The sequence below is a fragment of the Panulirus ornatus genome, chromosome 19 (assembly GCF_036320965.1).
Source record: "Panulirus ornatus isolate Po-2019 chromosome 19, ASM3632096v1, whole genome shotgun sequence".
NCBI classification, from domain to species: Eukaryota; Metazoa; Arthropoda; class Malacostraca; order Decapoda; family Palinuridae; genus Panulirus; species Panulirus ornatus.
Window position 1 is genome coordinate 61,876,475 of NC_092242.1, and position 19,776 is coordinate 61,896,250.

The 19,776-nt window shown below is 43.4% G+C and overlaps 1 protein-coding gene across 1 annotated transcript in view; it reads left to right on the top strand.

The window, feature by feature from the left end:
* LOC139755568 (potassium voltage-gated channel protein Shaw-like) overlaps positions 1 to 19,776 on the top strand; it is a 63,276-nt gene that overhangs the window by 34,870 nt on the left and 8,630 nt on the right. Inside the window, 7 exon segments of the mRNA XM_071674044.1 lie at positions 7,421 to 7,673; positions 11,863 to 12,012; positions 13,244 to 13,376; positions 15,583 to 15,762; positions 16,717 to 16,877; positions 19,066 to 19,262; positions 19,540 to 19,751. Coding sequence (XP_071530145.1) covers positions 7,630 to 7,673; positions 11,863 to 12,012; positions 13,244 to 13,376; positions 15,583 to 15,762; positions 16,717 to 16,877; positions 19,066 to 19,262; positions 19,540 to 19,751 — 1,077 coding nt within the window. The 5' untranslated portion in view covers positions 7,421 to 7,629.

Here is a 19,776-nt window from a genome sequence, read left to right on the forward strand (position 1 = left end):
ACACACAGGTTCCTTTCTTCGTCGTTTGAGATCAACAATATCACCTCACATGAGCAAGACTGAGCGATCCTTGAGCAAAACAGTGTGACACCTGAGGGCGAAGGGATAACCCGTGAGCCAGAAGGTATGACCTTTGAACCTATCGTTACAACTCGAAGGTGTTGGTTGATGGTCTGGTCTTTGACCTATAATAACCCTTAAGGGTCAAGATTATAGGTCAGAACATCATAACCAAGGGTTGTACTACCGTCGTGCTCAAGGGTCGTACTACCGTCGTGCTTAAGGGTCAAGATTAAAGGCCAGATCATCATAAGCAAAGGTTGTGCACTACCGTCGTATTCAAGGGTAGTACCGTCGTGCTCAAGGGTCGTACCACCACCGCCGTACTCAGGGGTCGCACCGTCGTGTTTTAAGGGGGTTACTAACACATGTCCCTCACCAACCCGCTTCACCTTCTAATGTTCGATCATCTGTGGTGGCGAGAGACAAAAATGACTGTCTTGAGAGACGGTGATCTAAGTCAGCTTTCCACACCCGTCACCTCCAGTAATTACTTTGAGATGATTCTTACGGCAGCTCCCTCCTGCTGGCGATGACGCGCCAGGCGAGGGGGCGTTGCACCTCCCGCCGTCGTAGACAGAAATAGTTGCCAGTGTAAACAACATCTTAATGAAGTTCTTGGCAACCCTTCCTTGCCTAGCGTTACATCAGAACCTCATGCCCGCCTAGACCGAGACCAGACCCGCCCCACCCAGACCAGACGCACGTCTACACTATACCCAGACCCAGAACAGACGCACATCCAGACCAGACCCACATCCAGAACAGACCCCCATCCAGACTACATCCAGACCCAAATCATATCTTAGAACCATACCACGACCAGATCCCACTACCACACACACACACACACACACACACACACACACACACATACACATACACATACACTCCTTCGACAGACGGTATCAAGAATCAGGCCTCGTCTCCCACCACCACGATATCAGGGACATTCCCAGTCCAGCCTGGCCAGCGGTCGTAGATACAGTCTCCCGAGCCTGACAAATACAGAGCATCAGCTGCGGCAGGGGGAGCCTAGGGGCTACCGTAGCCCCCTGAGGGGCTAGATACGTGAGGGGGTTTTCTCCTGTGTGATGCCCTGACTCAAGGGGCTATCTCGGCCATGCCTCGCCATCCCTTGTAGCTATCAGTCTGAAACTCCATCTTTGGTCATGTTAATTTGCCTGAGTGCCTGTCTGCCCACCACACTGTCTCTCCTTAGCACTGTGTCTCCTTAACACCGTCTCTCTTTAGCACTGTCTGTCCTTAGCACTGTCTCTCCTCAGCACTGTCTCTCCTTAACACTGTCTCTCCTTAACACCGTCTCTCTTTAGCACCGTCTTTCCTTAGCACTGTCTCTCCTTAACACCGTCTCTCTTTAGCACCGTCTTTCCTTAGCACTGTCTCTCCTTAACACCGGCTCTCTTTAGCACCGTCTTTCCTTAGCACTGTCTCTCCTTAACACCGTCTCTCTTTAGCAACGTCTGTCCATAGCACCGTCTCTCCTTAGCACTGTCTCTCCTTAGCACCGTCTCTCCTTAGCACTGTCTCTCCTTAGCACCGTCTCTCCTTAGCACCGTCTTTCCATAACAGAACGTCTTCTTAACACCGTCTTACCTCAGCACCATCTCTCCTTAACACCACCGTCCCTTCACTGAGCCATATCCTTAAGAACTCCCGGACATCTTGGGATAAACAGGTTATTAATGTTCTGAAGCCATTGTAGTGAAAGACAGAGGAGCATCGACCAGACGTTAAATCCTCTCTCGCTAATGGGTGTGTCCACCAAGCCTCTCCCTTGACCATTCGTATTCCTCATTTTACATTTAGACGCTGAACAATACAGGAACATCCTCTTATAGATTTCCTAATTGGGTGAATTCTATTCTCTTCTGGTTGAGGTTTGGTTGATTTGGAAGTTCATTGAAAATCAGACAATGTTTTTGGCAAATGAGATTAAGTATAGCTTTGTCCCTTCTAAAGAGTTGGTTAGAGAATAAAGCTAAGTAAGCTAAGTGTTTCTGGTGAATGCATGTGCAAGTACACCAGTTAGCTGACATAAGCTAAAACGAAGTGATATCGAGTTAGCTCAAGTGAAGAGTCTATTATTTCTCTCAAGTATAAAGAATGATAGATTCTATTGCATAAGATGCAACGCATCCGACCTCCTTCTATTTGTTCCGATGATGAAGACATCAGACTCAAAACAGAGACACATACAAGCATACGTTGCCAGTAAAGAACTTAATCTCTTGTGCTTTGTTGTAAGAGACGAGGAGTCCCTCCTTCCTAGAGAGAGAGAGAGAGAGAGAGAGAGAGAGAGAGAGAGAGAGAGAGAGAGAGAGAGAGAGAGAGAGAGAGAGAGAGACGAGGAATTCCTCCTTCCTAGAAAGAGAGATTCAATATCTATCGACGAACATATTTCTCATTCGTGTGTGTATATGTTTCACTACTGAGACCAACCACACGAGGATGATCCGTTATGGTATCGTAACCTTCTTTAGTGACACAGTGAGGCTATGGAACCCTCTTCCTCCTTCCATCTTTCCCACTTCCTATAACCTCTCCAACTTTAAGAGTCAGGTCTACAAACACCTGAAGGGTTCTAATTAATTTCTTCATTCTTTTTCTCTCTCTTTTTTTTCCCCCCTCTCCTATTTTTCTTTCCACCCGAGATGGCCTTGATTGGAGCATGTTTGGCCCTGTACTTTATCGGTCACTATAAAAAGGAAATAAAACATCCGAGTGGCAATACTGCCTTGGTATTTGAGCGAGGGGGGAGCCAAGAGGCTTTGGAAAACCCACCTTACCCTCCAGATAGTGTGGGGAAGACTGCAACCTGTCCAGCCATCTGGCAGTAAGAGGGAGGGACGACCCTCTCCATGTGCAGCTGTCTGGCAGGGAACGGGTGACCCTAAAACACACACACACACACACACACACACTGGTCTACCCCCCCAACGCGCCACAGAATCATACAGGACTCGACAGTGGGAGTCTCCCTCGTAAATGGGATCCTGGTTTTCTCCCCAATCACCCATAGTGGAGGTTTGACAGGAGGAGATTAGAGAGGGGATAAAATTCACCCACGGGTTGAACGCAGAAGTCCACTCGGGTGATGGGCGATGCGTCGTGTGGACAGGGGCACAGATGAGATCTTCCTGCGCCTGGGGATAAGGAATAGATTCCCTTGTGCTGTAAAGGGAGTGAGATGTACTCCCGAGAGATGCGAGTTAATGAGGTGACGTGTCTTGTTGGCTGGAGCGACACAGCCTTTGGAAGGTGGTGGCAGGACATTTGCATCTGGGCTACATCACGACACACTCACGAGAGACGCTTAATGAAAGCCACCCAAGAGGAGAAGAGATTACCAGTAGATATGATGTGTAGGTGTCTGATCTACATGATTATTGGGATTGGAGTTAACGATGGATAGATAGATACATACATACATACATATATACATACGTACATATACTATTACATAGACAGATGAATAATCAGAGTCCAGAACTGAGGGAGGTGGTCGTTACGTGCTGGGAGGGTCGTTGCGTGAGGAGGTCGTTATTTGCTGGAGGATGGTCGTTGTGTCACTTGGTCGTTGCGTCAGGTGGTCGTTGGGCCCCGGTGGGTCGCTACATTGTGCATGGTCGGACTTGTTGGACTGCCCCAGCAGATGGCATTACGTGAGTGCCCGGGTGACGACACAACATTATTATTATCATCATCATCATCAGCTTCCCTTCGGAAAACACGAGTTTCACAATTCACTGCCACAGTCTGCCTGCCAGCCAGCAGAAGCAGGAGTAGCAGCAGCAGCAGTATATCCGTAAGTATATCAGTAAGTATATCAGTAAGTATTTCAGTAAGTATATCAGTAAGTATATCAGTAAGTATATCTGAAAGTTTATCTGTAAGTATATCTGTAAGTATATCTGTAAGTATATCTGTAAGTATATCTGTAAGTATATCTGTAAGTATGTCTGTAAGTTTATCTGTAAGTATATCCGTAAGTATATCTGTAAGTATATCTGTTAGTATATCTGTAAGTTTATCTGTAAGTATATCTGTAAGTATATCTGTAAGTATATCTGTAAGTATATCTGTAAGTATGTCTGTAAGTTTATCTGTAAGTATATCAGTAAGTTTATCTGTAAGTATATTTGTAAGTATATCTGTAAGACAGAGGAGGTTGAAGACGCGCAACGTCGCCAAATGTAGATAAGAAATAGTTTAAGTAGATTTTCCTTATTCAAGTCATCTAAGAACAGTAGATGAAGAGAACTTCTCTTTTTTTCCTTGGCATACCTAATGAGTTCCTCTCTATAATGAGAGACTAGAGGGGCCCTAAATATGCTAATTAAAAGAAGAAAAAAAAAATGGCGCAACATTCTCTTTTACTACAGCCATTACACAGGGTCGAAGCGGATGTAAAAAGTATATTTAGAATTTTATCCAAAGTATATACGAGTGAAAAGTCTATGGCATCTGTCGTTGTAGAGGCGCCTGCTGATGAACTGGAGGTCGATGTGCCATTGCAAATAATCTGAACAAATTTGGAACTCACTGAAAGTTGAGAATACAAATGAGTTTGAGTTTGAAATTTATGGAATAAATAGATAGAACTTCGTAGAAGCGCAGAGGAAAATGGTCAGGATTTTTGGGTGCTTCATGACTGGGGTGGGGAGGAAGCCATTCAAATAATGTACTTTACGTAAATGCAGCGACGAAAGAATAATTTTAGCACTAGATTAATACTTAATTATCAGAAGAAAAACGCTGATATAATCATTCATAGATATTCACTACTGCTTTTTATCATATGACTTGAAGAACAAGAACAATAGAGAATAATATGATGGAGAAATAATGGGCTTAAAAAGGGTATTGATATTAAAGGAACTAATTTTGATGACCTGGTTCAATACAACTGATTGTCACCTAATTATTCGACTGTGTTTACTCGATACAACCCAGCGGCAAATGGGAAGATAGTTAATGAGTACAGACAGACAGTTATACATACATACATACATACATACATACATACATACATACATACATAAGATGGGCAGGAACTGAAGTATGTGGCCATATAAGTATATGGCCCTGATATATATGATGGTTGTAGGGACCTTTGGCATGAAATGACACTCCCTGGTGATATCAGCCAGTGTCTCAAGATGACACCAAGGGCTCTGTCACCCACCCCACCCACCAGGACACACTCATCATCCCTAGTGTTTACTAAATGTGGAACAGAACGGGACTAGAATATCATCCTCTTCGCCAACACAGATAGTATGTTGATAGTTTAATCTTATTTCTCTTGTATTTCTTTGTCACTGTCTCGTCTTTGTTTGGTCTTTGCCTCGTGGTCCTTGTTTGGACTTTGTCTCGTCATTGTTGGGTCTATGTCTCGTCCTTGTTTGGTCTTTGTCTCGTCCTTGTTTGGTCTTTGTCTCGTCCTTGTTTGGTCTTTGTCTCGTTCTTGTTTGGTCTTTGTCTCGTCCTTGTTTGGTCTTTGTCTCGTCCTTGTTTGGTCTTTGTCTCGTTCTTGTTTGGTCTTTGTCTCGTTCTTGTTGGTTCTTTGTCTCGTCCTTGTTTGTTCTTTGTCTCGTCCTTGTTTGGTCTTTGTCTCGTCCTTGTTTGGTCTTTCTCTCGTTCTTGTTCTCGTCTTCTCCTGCAGTTCCATCTTGCCTCGAGCCCTCCTTCTTCCTCGCTCCCACACTTGTTGCTTCCAAGAATTCTGGAAGGTCTCGTAAAGTGTGGATGCGGCGCTGGTGAAGCTAGCCACACACATATATATACCACGCAACATCTCCCTATTTTTAACTCAGCCAACCGGAGCAGCGTGTTTTATAACTTCCTTGTGTGTCTATGTGCGTGCGTGCCCGTGTGTGTGTGTGTGTGTGTGTGTGTGTGTGTGTGTGTGTGTGTGTGTGTGTGTCTACCTGTCTGTCTTGTCTGTCTGTCTGTGTCGTCTTAGGAGCACAAGCCATCGTCCCATCCTCAAACTTCCATTGGGTTTTTAACAGTCATGGATAACCAAGTCGTGATGTGGTGGTGTGGTGAGGAGGAGGAAGGGAACATCAAGAATGGGACGCATAGCCATGAAACTTCACTACGACTGAGCTGAGTGAAGAGTGCGGTAATGAACGAGCGAGAGAGTGAGTGAGTGTGTGGGGAGCACAGAGTGCGTTTATGGGTACAGGTAAATGAGGGTAATCACTGACAACACTTATACCAGACTCTTGCCCTCTCTAAATGCCCAGAACGGCCGTCATTACCTTCACGACTCCATAAGTACAATTACTGACTGTGGTTGTTTGCGTCTGTGTAACTCCCCGTTCATAGCTCACGGTGAGGGAGGTTTACACTAGTAGGACCCCACCTCTTGAGCATTATGTGTATTAATCATACACCTTTCTAAGCTTCTGTATGATTACTGTATTGATCTATGTTGCTATAATTCCGTAGCTATACATGTCATGCATTTGTGACATGAGCCCTTGGATAGGGGAGTACGAGGATATCCTAACCTCAGGGTCCTCCTTCAGAGGGTAGTCCTAGGTAATCCAAACTTTAGGGTTATCCTTCCATGAGGTAGTACTAGGTAATCCTAACCATAGGGTTGTGGTTAGAGGGCGTAGCACTAACCGGAATATCTTATCTTGTCATTCTCAACTATGTTTCATTATGGAACGTTGGGATGGTGTTGAATCCAATTCTTACTGTTGAATTTCTCTGGAGGAACATGACCTGGCGTCTGGTGGAGTGATCGCTAAACATAGGGTCTTCAGTGCTGAGAATCTTATGGATGGGTCCGTGCTGGAAGCGATGGACGTTTGTAGTTTCTTGCTCTCTGGTTTCTTTGAAGTTCTCAGGATGTCATTCTTGGTCTTCTGTCCTTGTTACACTTGGTCTTCCAGGACCCCCTCGAGCCCCTTTCACCTTTTGGTTTTCCAGGATGCGTCGAGTCCCTAAGACCGCATTTTGATCTTCCAGGACGCTTCCATTCTCTGTCACTCTTGGTCTTCTAAACTCGACCGACTTCAGACACATTGCTTTCTATTCAATGATTCTGTCATTGCAGGACGAACCTGAAGCCAATTATTTACTATTCGAGGACAGACTTAAAGCCAGTAGTTTGTTATTCCAGGAATGACCTAAGGGCCAAAAACTCTTCATTCCAGAATGGACTTAAAGTCAGTAATCTATCATTCCAGGAGGACGACTCTAAAGCCAGTAATATTGTTTTCCAGGACAGACCCAAAAGCCAATGCTTTGTTATTCCAGGCTGGAGCTAGGAACTTGTTCTTCCAGTATGGTCTCTCTATCCAGTCTCTCGTTGTTCCAGGATGGTGTTGGAGAGCCTTAGTTCTTGGTGGTGCTGGTGCCTGAGGTGATGAGGAGGAGAGAACAAGCATGGTGAACCAGAGGGTCAAAAAGCCGGTGTGGCGTCATGATGGTGAGCCACAACTCCCCCAAGAGCCCCGGTGAGCCCGTGTGACGTCCCCCTGGGTGAGCCCCTGGGTGAGCCCACTGGGTAAGCCCACACCCAACGCCATGGACGGTGAAAACAGAATCATCCTTAACGTCGGGGGAATCAGGTCAGTCTACTGTGCCTTCTCCTTTGCTCTCACAAAGCCATAGTGTATGACGAATACATGATGCAACACAGTCGAGAGGAATGCATTAAAGGATCTGTGGACGAGAAATGCAGCGAGGGAATGAGAGAAGAGAGAGAGAGAGAGAGAGAGAGAGAGAGAGAGAGAGAGAGAGAGAGAGAGAGAGAGAGAGAGAGAGAGAGAGAGAGAGAGAGAGAGAGAGAGAGAGAGAGAGAGAGAGAGAGAGAAGCTAAAAGTGGTGTCGGGGAGAGAGAGAGAGAGAGAGACTGTTATTGAAGCCAGAGGATGTTTGTAGAAGGAGAGAGGCGATGATCTATTAGAGAAAACAGAGAAAGTTATGATGTCTATGCCAGGTTTACGGAGCGGGAGTGGGTAATGATGATAGCGACTGTCAAAGATAGAGTGAATACGAAGGTTAAAAAAAGAAAAAAAGGCAACAACAACTGAAAGTGGAATTAGTAAGATACTTGGAAGTGGCAGCTAAGAATAGAAGTCATCGTCTAAGTGGTTATCAGCTGGTAAAGCAGAAGAGGTACCTGGGGTTTGCTAACCTGCATTGACGGAGGCAGGATGGTGAGGCAGAAGGCTTCAGGGGTTGATTGGTTAGCGACAGAGATGTTAAAGTCCTGAAATAAAGGTAAGACACCAGAGAACAGGATACACTTAGCAACTTTATCCCTTACATAAATAAAGTCTTGTTTCAGAGGATTGTAAAGAGAGCTGAATATACTCAACAGTCGAGGGGAAAAAAAAAGGTAGTTTGAGAGAAATGTCGAGTTTTAAGGACACTGTGATTGGTATGAATGGTTGTGAACGAGAGTTTGTCAGTAAAGGAAATCAAAAGAAAGGTCTGGCAAGGATATGGTGGCGGCGTTTGAGTTTATGGAGCAGGAGTGTAGGACTTGACTCGCTGTTTTGGACTTCAAAGGTTCGTAAATACCAAGTACTTGGAGCTTCTAATGAAGATGGAGGAAAGAAGGCGGCTATACACGAACGAGGTGGAAGGAGGAGGCTGCCAGCTGTCTGATAATGGCGCGGGAGAGTGAGTCTGGGAGTGTGGCTGAGTTCGTCAGAGAACTTGAGTGAATATTTCCAATGTGTGTTGGAATTAAGAATGGGATATTAGAATACCAGAGAGAAAAGAAACTCTATGCCATGGGAGATGAAGTCCTTAATTCATGGATGTAAGTTAGATTGGAAAGAATAAGGAAAGATGTGTGGGTGTGGAGACATTACGACGAAAAATGTATGAAGGATGGAAGTATGAGGACTTACAAACAAAAAAAAAATAGGACCTAGATGAGCCACGTAACACCGAACTCTTTGACTGTAAGTGAAAAGTGGGACATACCATTTCAGTACATAAAATTCTCCTACTTGCATGTCGCCAGTAATCTATGTTCTACACGAGAGAGAGAGAGAGAGAGAGAGAGAGAGAGAGAGAGAGAGAGAGAGAGAGAGAGAGAGAGAGAGAGAGAGAGAGAGAGAGAGAGAGAGAGAGAGAGAGAGAGAGAGAGAGAGAGAGAGAGACTGTGAGACTGTGAAGTAATGTAATACCAAACCGACTCTCATATCATGGGTAATGTAATACCGAACGCGACGCGCTTGTGATGGGTAATGTAATACCAATTCGATTCTTGTGTGATATCTGGTCGGTAATTCCCCCTAGCCACTTGTGTCTGACAAAGAGCCTTTGTGACGTTTGTAATCCTTTTACACCACCACCCACAGTGTGAGCAGGGCTCCATGATAAAGCAGACGATGTTATCGGCAAATCTGAAATTGAAAGTTGGGGTGGGGAAAAATAGAGAGTCAGGTGAAGCGAGGTGGGGAAGGAGCATGTTGGAGAGAGAGAGGGGGAGAGCAAGAGAGAGAGAGCAAGAGAGAGAGAGAGAGAGAGAGAGAGAGAGAGAGAGAGAGAGAGAGAGAGAGAGAGAGAGAGAGAGAGAGAGAGAGAGAGAGAGAGAGAGAGATGGAACCACAGAGAAGGAATGAGTGGTACTATTATTTTCATTATCATTATTGTCATTACTATCATTCTTATCATTGTCATTACTATCATTCTTATCACTGTCATTACTATCATTATTATCATTGTCATTATTATCATTATTATCATTGTCATCATCACTATAGCTAACATACTAATAATCATAAACATAATTCTGTTATCATTATTATCTTTATCATGATCATTATAGCTAACATACTGATAATCATGATCATAAGTTTGTTATCATTATCTTTAATCTCGTCATCATTAGCATCATTATCGACTTTCTCTTCATATTTTGTGTCATTAGTACCTCACTTGCCAGTATCATTATGATCATTTCCAGTCGTGTTTTACTAAGTAGCAAAAGTAATAACAACAGTTGTAAAATACAAATAAAAGTAATAACAGAAACTTATGGTAGGCGATGTAGTGGTATTAGCAACCAGGTTTATGACTGTGAAATACTGTCTACAACTGTGTGATGTACAATATTTGATAACAACATACCTGCCAGAGACAGATGTTGGGTGGGTTATAGTCCTGTAATGTGTTGTATGCTGCTAGCATTATAATTATATTCATAATTTCATGTGTTTCAGTTGTTAATCTTTCAGTTTTTGCAATAGATATCAAATTCATTAAAAAAAAAAGATCTTAAGACTTTGAAATGTAATGTTTTAAGGATGATTTTCCACATCTGATACAAATAATGTTTCAGGATATACAAACTATTTTTTTCCCATAGGGAAACATGAAAAGAATTTATATGCCTTGAAAATATACCATCCGGGTCTGTTGCATTATTCATATGGAAAAAATGGCTCTCCGTATAATGCAAGAGACTGTGTTGTTAAATGTAACAACCCCAGGATATTGTTACATTGTACAACCCAGGATATACTTAGATGTTACAACCCCATGGTATTATTGTTAGATGTTACAACCCATGATATTGTTACACGTTACAACCCCAGGATATAGTTAGATGTTACAACCCCAGACTATCATTGTCAGATGTTACAACCCCAGACTATCATTGTTAGATGTTACAACCCCAGACTATCATTGCTAGATGTTACAACCCCAAGTTATTGTTCACCTTACTGGTGGAAACCAATTGTGCTCTATAGCTGTTCCGGCAACTTTCAGGAGAATTATATCAATTGTTATTATCAGAAAAGTCATAATCATGATTATGATTATAATCACAATCATGATTATATAACTCCTCATTAACATCAGGAGTTATAAAATGAATTTTTTTTTGTGTTTTGTTTTTTTGCTTTGTTCCCATAAAATTGTTCATTTTTGCTAACAAATTGTTTATCATTTATCAAACTTTTATTGCACAAATAACTCCAATAAAATATCATTCAATCCTAATAATTACTTTTGGGGGGAATCAGCTACCGTGACCTTATTTGACCTCACAAAGATTGAATTGACCTTGATACTGTAGCGTGACCTTACCCTACCCTCCTCGCCTTCTTCATCATCATGTCGGGTCTGGCGAGGTCATTGGCCAAGTCGATTTCATGATGTATTTGACATATACGGCAGCCACCGTACGGTGCCACCACCCACCCTACCTCCATGTCTGGAAGATTAACGACCCATGGTAAGGGAAAATGCCTTTCGTTTAATAGCACGAGTAAGAAAAATATGTCGGAGGGGACTGTAGAAACAGCTGCAGCGAAAACAAATTGGACAAATTGAAAAAAGGGTATTGGGCATAGGCGAGTAATTGCTTCATCCGTAATCAAACCTGTTCAAGATAAGATGGACTGGGGTATGAAAGGGGAATCTCTCCCGGTGATGAGGGGTTATCTGACGATGGCAACTGATGAGGAAGGTAGAACAAAAGAGGAAGAAGGATTCCGAAGACTTTAAGTCTTGAGGGATCTACCAATCACATGGACTTGGATGAAACGTTGTCGCTTCTCTGAGATATCGGAAATTGGTTCATGTCAGTAGAAACTTCCCATAGATATATACCAGTCTCATCTGCAGCGCACACACACACACACACACACACACACACACACACACACACACGAGACAAGAGACAAGGCAACATAGCTGTAAACTCCCCATATGACAAAGGTAGTGAACACACAAACACACACACCTCATGACATGCCCCCTCCCACCTTCGCCGGGCATCTCTACCGACAGGTTCGAAACTTACAAGGCGACGCTCAAGAAGATCCCAGCCACCCGGCTCTCCCGCCTGACGGAGGCTCTGGCGAACTACGACCCCGTCCTCAACGAATACTTCTTCGACAGGCATCCGGGGGTTTTCGCCCAGATCCTCAACTACTACAGGTACGTCCTGATGCTCTTCTGTTCCTCCCAGGTCGTTCTGGCGGATACGAGAGGGCCTTGCGCTTCCTCTCAGGTTGGTATGAACGTAAGTTTGAATATATATTACCTTCAGGAAGTGGGGGTGCTTCGGTACATTGGAGTGGACTTGGCGACGGATGGGAGAATTGGAAGTGAAAGGAGTCATAGGGTAGGTGAGGGAAATACAGTTCTGGGTTGCATAGAGGAGTATGTAGAAGAAAAGGCCGGCGTCTGTTAAGGCAGACGGGGTTTTGCTTCCAGATACAGTAATCCCAGCATTGTTGTGTGGATGGCAGTCTTAGGCGCTGAATGTCTAGGAATGGAGATGGGTGTACGTGTTGGAAATGAATTGGCCTGAGGACAATGAGTGGTGTGAGGAGGATTGATTTGTGTAAGAGAAAGACACTTAGTACAGCGCGAGGTATGTTTACGAGAGCTGAGCGGGGTGTTTTGAAATGGGTCAGGCAATTTAGAGCGGATATGAGGAGAAAGACGGGTATGATGAACCCATATATTGGTTGTAAATGAATGAAATGAATAGACTCCAAGGAGATGGTAGGATGAAGTGAGAGGTTTTGGGGTATTAGGGTCTGGACGATTAGAAGAATGAGAGGCGTGCATGGGATAGAGTAAATTTGATTGCAGGTGGTATACGGGGGTCGACTTGCTATCAGTTCCAAACGTTGTCCTTTTGTGGTGGGGGAGAAGCAGTCGTATAGAATAACGATAATCATAAATGATAGTTATGAGTGAAATGATAAAGTTTACACTAGTAACAATTAAAATGATAAATCATTTCAATAACAGTTATAATGATAACAATAACAGCATTGAGAAACTGAGGAAATATTCCATATCGTGAGCAACACAACATACAAACATGAGGGACAAGGTCGGCTGGCCAGGATATTGCTGGGTGTCGCACTTGCTCAAGTATATACATCACCTCAACTTGGGATATGAGGACGGTGATGCATCAAATAAAAAAAAAGGACAAATTTTTACAACTTGTGTCAAGTTATGAAGTGGGTGAGTGATGGAGGAGAGAGAGAGAGAGAGAGAGAGAGAGAGAGAGAGAGAGAGAGAGAGAGAGAGAGAGAGAGAGAGAGAGAGAGAGAGAGAGAGAGAGAGAGAGAGAGAGAGAGAGAGAGAGAGAGAGAGAGAGAGAGAGAGGCACCACTCTAACCCTACCCACCTCTCTCCTCCTCCTCAGGACTGGCAAACTCCACTACCCGACCAATGTCTGTGGTCCGCTCTTCGAGGAGGAGCTCGAGTTCTGGGGCCTTGACTCGAACCAGGTCGAGCCGTGCTGCTGGATGACTTACACCATCCACCGTGACACGCAGGTCAGGTCAGGTCACCCATGGGTGCTCTCAGGTCAATGACAGGGTCACCGTAACACGTAGATCAGATCAACCAATCCATAGGTGTCCTCTGGGGTCTATTATGGGATCGAGCGGTTATCTAAGGATTCAAAGGGGGTTCAGAGGGCCTTCTAGGTGTTCATAGGGTCAGCTAAGAGTTCAAAGGGCTACTTTAGGGTTCAGAAGACCAGCTAAGGACCCAGAAATCCAGAGAAGGGTCCAGATGATCAGCCAAAGGGGTGTAACGTTCAGTCGAAAGGGAAATACATACATATATATATATATATATATATATATATATATATATATATATATATATATATATATATATATATATATATATATATATATATATATATATATATATATATATATATATATATATATATATATATATATATATATATATATATATATATATATCCATATATACACCTGCAAAAAACTTTCATTCCTGGAGGCAATCGTCCTTTACGTCGTAAGAAATATATCAAAAGAATTGTTCATTCAGCCAGGAACACAAACACTCAGTGAAGCAATACAATCTTCATATCATCACATATGACGGAGCTCTCGTGGGGGCCGGACGTACGTAGTATTGCCTCGTAAAAATGTTTTAGGAATTCGCGTCAGGAACATCTGTATGTACACTGTTACTTTCCCAGGGTGACAGCTTTTATTATTATTTTCTTTCTCTCTCTCTCTCTCTCTCTCTAACCGAGTCTTTCTGTTGGTCTCTCTCTCTCTCTCTCTCTCTCTCTCTCTCTCTCTCTCTCTCTCTCTCTCTCTCTCTCTCTCTCTCTCTCTCTCTGACACCCACACACACACACAGACACAAACACACACACACAAATGCACATATACACACACAACACCTTTGGACAATGGATACTTCCACGTTAATGTCTTTCGTTCTATTTTTTCTTCTTTCTATTTCATTACAGCAGTTGCTGTTCTCTACACCTGATGAGTCTTTTGATCTAGACCTTATAATTTCCTATCTCAGTTTCCATCAACCTCACGTGATGTCTTTTATCAGCATCTCATAACATTATCTATCAGCCTCACATTGTGTCGTCTCTCAACCTCACATGACGTCTTCTATCAGCCCCACATGACGTCTTCTATTATCCTTATATGATGCCCTCTATCAATCACACATGCTATATTCTATAAGCCACACATAATACTTTCTATCAGCCTCACGTGACGCTCTCCATCAGCTTCAGTCATCATAGATTAGCCTACCAGACTTCAGAAAGCTCCCTGACTTATGTAACTAGAAGAGGAGTCTTCCTTCTCCTCCACCAATAACGTGTCTTGAGCTGTTCCACTTGAAGGTTCTGTTGCAGAGGCTTTTGTTCTTCCAGAGATAACTCTTTACGAACAGCTACATCAGCAGCGCTAGTTCACAGCTTTCAAGCAGGCCCGACGCTTGGTGTAATATTTTACGTTAAACATCCACTCATTCTTATGTGTTTGCTGTCGTCTAGCTATTTATCTCAACTTTCCAGACCATGTTTATTTTCATTCCTCATATCAGAGTGTCTTATGCTCTGGAAATCCTCTGTTATTCAAGGTTTTCTGACGTATATAATCTGGAGTGTTTGTAGCCTTGTCTGATGCCCTTCCCTCTGGATATTCCAGGAACCACTTTATATATTTCATGCGTTCCAAGTATTCCTTTATATCAGGATTCCTCGTTCCCCGTTTTCCAGGAATCAGCCCACATGCACTTTGTTCCTGGTTGAGTTTATCTCACTTCTCATTCCATACCTTCCAGGTCGTTTTACTTCCTATTCCATTCGAAGCCCATGTTCTAAGATCCTCTTTCATGTAACCTTCCTTCTGCACATACAGGTACTGGTCTGTGTGTTGTATATTTGATACATTTCCAGAATCTTTTCATTTACCCTTTGTTTTGCATGCTCCAGGCCTTCATCCCATACACTCCAGGAACCTCTTCACAGGTTCGTGTCGCACGTTCCAGACTTTCATTCCCATACCTTCCAGAGTTCTCTTCGCGTGTTCTTCGTGTCTCATTTTCCAGACCTTCATTTTATACACTTATCAGGACCCTTCTCATGTCCCCTTCGTTTCACACATTCCCGACCTTGTTCCACATAATTTTCAACTCAAGGAATCTGGGACACTTATTTCACTTTCCCCTCGCCTACCCACATTCCAGGCCACGCTAGCCATCCTGGACAAGCTGGACGTGGACACAGACAAGCCCTCCGAGGAGGAGATCGCCAGGAAATTTGGTTACGAGGACGACTTCCTGAGTGGCCGAATGTCCTGGTGGCAGAGAACGAGACCCAAGATCTGGTCACTCTTCGACGAACCTTACTCCTCCTGGATGGCCAAGGTACGTGCAGGCCCTCAAGTCAAGGTACGTGCAGGCCCTCAAGTCAAGGTACGTGCAGGCCCTCAGTTTAAGGTACGTCCAGGCCTTTATGTTAATTTACGTGCAGGCCCTCAGGTTAAGATACGTGCAGGCCCTTCGGCCAAGGTACGTGCAGGCCTTTAGATCAAGGTACGTGCAGACCCTCTTCCTTTTCTCACCCATCCTTCCCGTTCCCTTTCACACCCTCATCACCTGTACAGCTTTCTCCCTTCTTCTTTCCCCCCCCCTCACCCCTGCATCTATCCACCCCATCTCTCGCTCTCCCCATCTCCCCAAGCACTCCCCCTCACGTCTTCTGACTGATCTAGAAGATCTGTAATTAGGTTAGAAGGTTATTCCAACCGCTTGATGAGGATCCTAATGAGGAGGAGACTGAATTATGAGGGGCTAGAAACATGAAGATGATGAAGAAGAAAAATGTAACAAGAGCATTAGGTATGTAACTCATAGGTTACCTCAGCACTTATAAAGTTCATTATAGGAGTAACTCGCAGGTGTTTCAGCGTGTAAAAAGTTCCTCATTGATATAATTAACTCGTAGATGTTTCTACTACGCATGTCCTTCAGAGTAACTCGCAGGTATTGTGATAAGTAACTCGTAGGTGTTTCCACACATGTCCTTAAGAGTAACTTGCAGGTATTGTGATAAGTAACTCGTAGGTGTTTCCACACATGTCCTTAAGAGTAACTCGCAGGTATTGTGATCAGTAACTCAGCGTTGTTTCTTCAAGAGTAACTCGCAGGGATATAAATCAGCACTCATAACACTTTCTATTGATACTGATTGCATAATTTTTTCCTAGTATTATATAAAGTACTACTTTCATGTCAAATGTTCTTAGAATGCCTGTGAGTCAACTCCGCCACGACGCAGACTCACTGGCCCATTTTCTCCTCCCCTGGTGTGTTGGGTAGCTGATCGCCATGCTCTCCGTCTTCTTCATCGTGGTGTCCATCTTGTCTTTCTGCCTCAAGACCCACCCCAACATGAGGGTCCCCGTCATCGTCAATGTCACCGTCAGCGGCATCTCCAGGAACGGTACCAACGTCACCCACTGGTACCTCAACAAGGAGAGGTGAGGGGTCACTAGCAACCTCACCTCTGGGTACTGAAATAAGGGAGGAGTGAGTGCTACTGGTACTTCACCTACTGGTACCTCACCTGCTGGTATCTCAATAAGGGGATGGGAGTTCTTGCTAGGACCTCAACTATTGGTACCTCAGCAATGAAAGAGGACTGGATCTAGTACCCTTACCTTCCACGAACCTAGAGGGGAACTGGTAGATCTTCACAAACACTTTATTCCATAACAATTCCTAGTTTGCATACCCAGGTCTCCATTTCACTACACTGGCAGCCTAGTCAAACAAAGAAATATAAACAGCTTAAAGAAGATTAAAAGTCTGTTGTTTATATACCTTGTAAGTAATCATCTTCTCCATATTAAAAAGAACCGATTTGAATTCTATGTCCGTGTTGTTTGTGCTGTGTATTTGTGTGTGTGTAATCAGCTGTTTGTTCAGTACGGGAGGGAGTTCTACACTCGAGGGGGGCCCGTCTTTTGAGCCTTCTGTTCCATTCATTAAACACATCTATAGAAACAACTTTTCACATCTTTTTTTCAACAAGTCTCTTGCTCCATTTCTGGTTATGTCTTCTGGTTTGCTCTATTCCTGTATCTGTGAAAGAACTGTTCAGTGTCTACGTCATCAATTTACTTTAGCTGAAAACGATTCGAAAAACACGTACCGTCTAGCTGATACTGCAGATCCTGGGTCGTGGAGGCTTTGCCTTGTTAAGCAGCCTATGATATTACCATACATTGAAATTGCTTATACTCTTATTGTGTTGTTTCTTATTTTCCAGAAATATGACAATACCAGCTAAACTTTGAGTCCACCGAGCTATCAAATCTGAGTGAACAGGTTATAGGCTACGATAGATAAAGAATATACCGTGTATGCTTGTCTATAAGTCTACCTCGCGTATAGATCGACCCTTGATTTTTGGCCAAGAAAACAACAATTTATGATATATCTCGTGTATAGGTCGACCCAGGTTTTTGAAGGTAATGGATCAACTAATTATGGTAATGAAGCACCACGTTTTATGGCATATATGAAACTCAATTCAGAAAATCCTCACCGAAAAAAACACTTTACGTCCTATAAAATGAGGTTCACTGAGCCTGAATCGCCGAGCACCAAAGGCAAATTGTTTACCATTTATTATAACAGCACTTTACACTGAAACCCGGTTAGGTTCAGCAACAATACTGTATATTTCCATTCTGGTATTTATTCAAGTCAATTAGGATAGAATATTATTGTAATACAACACTGCTGAATGACAATCATTCGAAAAGCGATTACGGTAACATCTTTTGACTATGAAATAAAGCGAAAGTCGATTGTTTTCGTCATGATTCTATCCCACTTTCCACTGTAATACGTACGTCATTTCAGCAAAAAAAAAGATATTACATTTCCGGCAATGTATTATATCAAACGGATGCGAATAGAATATCATTGTAATATAAAAGTATTTTAACCGAAAACCATTTAAATAAAGAGTGACATCTCTTGAATATCGGAAGTTTAGGTAAAGTCTGCTGTTTTCATCGTGTATTTCATCCTATTTTACACTGAAATTCATCACGTTTCAACAAAACGATACTAGTCATTTCTGAGAATATTTTCATTCAGGCAAAGTTTAGGTAAAAATATACTTTTGATGTAAAAATGTTTTAAAAACTTAAGAATGTGATCATGTCACCCCTGTCTCTATTCTTTTCCATGTTGGGCAAATCCAATGCCCCCTAACCTGTCCCAGTAACGTAGCTCTCTTAAGACTGGTACTAATAGCTTTGTTGACCTCTTCTGAACCCTCTCTATTAGCTCTTTGTGCTTGTTTAGGTAGAGTGACCCTGAGAAGCATATTCTGGTCTTGGCCTGAAGTAAGGCACGAGCAGTTTGCTGAATACTTCCGTATCATTGAACTTAGATGTGCTAATTCTGTTATTTGCCACTAGACAGTTGGTCTTACATATTCTGCTGCATAGATTCCTTAGTAAGTTGACGCTCTGTTCTTCGTTATTCATTTTATTCATGACCTTTCCAGCACCTCCAATCACATTCAGGCAGGATCCATACTCTCATGCAAGTGTGTGTGTGTGTGTGTGTGTGTGTGTGTGTGTGTGTGTGTGTGTGTGTACATGTCGGCCATCTCACCTGAGTGTCACCTGGCCCTCCTATCTGTCGCAGAACGGACCCCCATGACGCCTTCTTCTACGTGGAGGCCGCGTGCAACGCCTGGTTCACCTTCGAGATCCTGATGCGCTTCACGGTCACGCCCGCCAAGATCGACTTCGTCAAGAACACCATCAACATCATCGACTTTGTCGCCACCCTCAGCTTCTACATGGACATCATCCTCAACCAGACGCAGTTCGCTGGCAAGGGTAAGGACGCCTCGAACCGATGTATAGTGTCATTACCAAATATATTGGTTAATGAGAGAACTGGAAATCACTGCTTTTAAAGACATAAATTGTTTCATCTTGTTCTGATGTTCTCTATAACGTCTCTTCTATGAGACTTATTACCCCCGATGTTCTCTGTAAAGATGCTTTGCGTTTCTGTGTCGCTCTCGCTCTTTCTCTCTGTGACAGATATCTCTGTATATCATCTCCTAACGCGCTGCATTCTCACCCCTGGTTGTTGATGTGTCTCTCCCAGAGGACAACGCAGGCAAGGCGGCGGAGGTAATCGAGTTCTTCAGCATCATCCGCATACTGAGGCTGTTCAAACTAACGCGACACTCGGGAGGTCTCAAGATCCTCATCCACACCTTCAAAGCCTCCGCTAAGGAGCTGACTCTCCTCGTCTTCTTCCTCGTCCTGGGCATCGTCATATTCGCCAGTCTCGTCTACTACGCCGAGAGACTGCAGGTAAATCCCTCAACTCACTTTCACA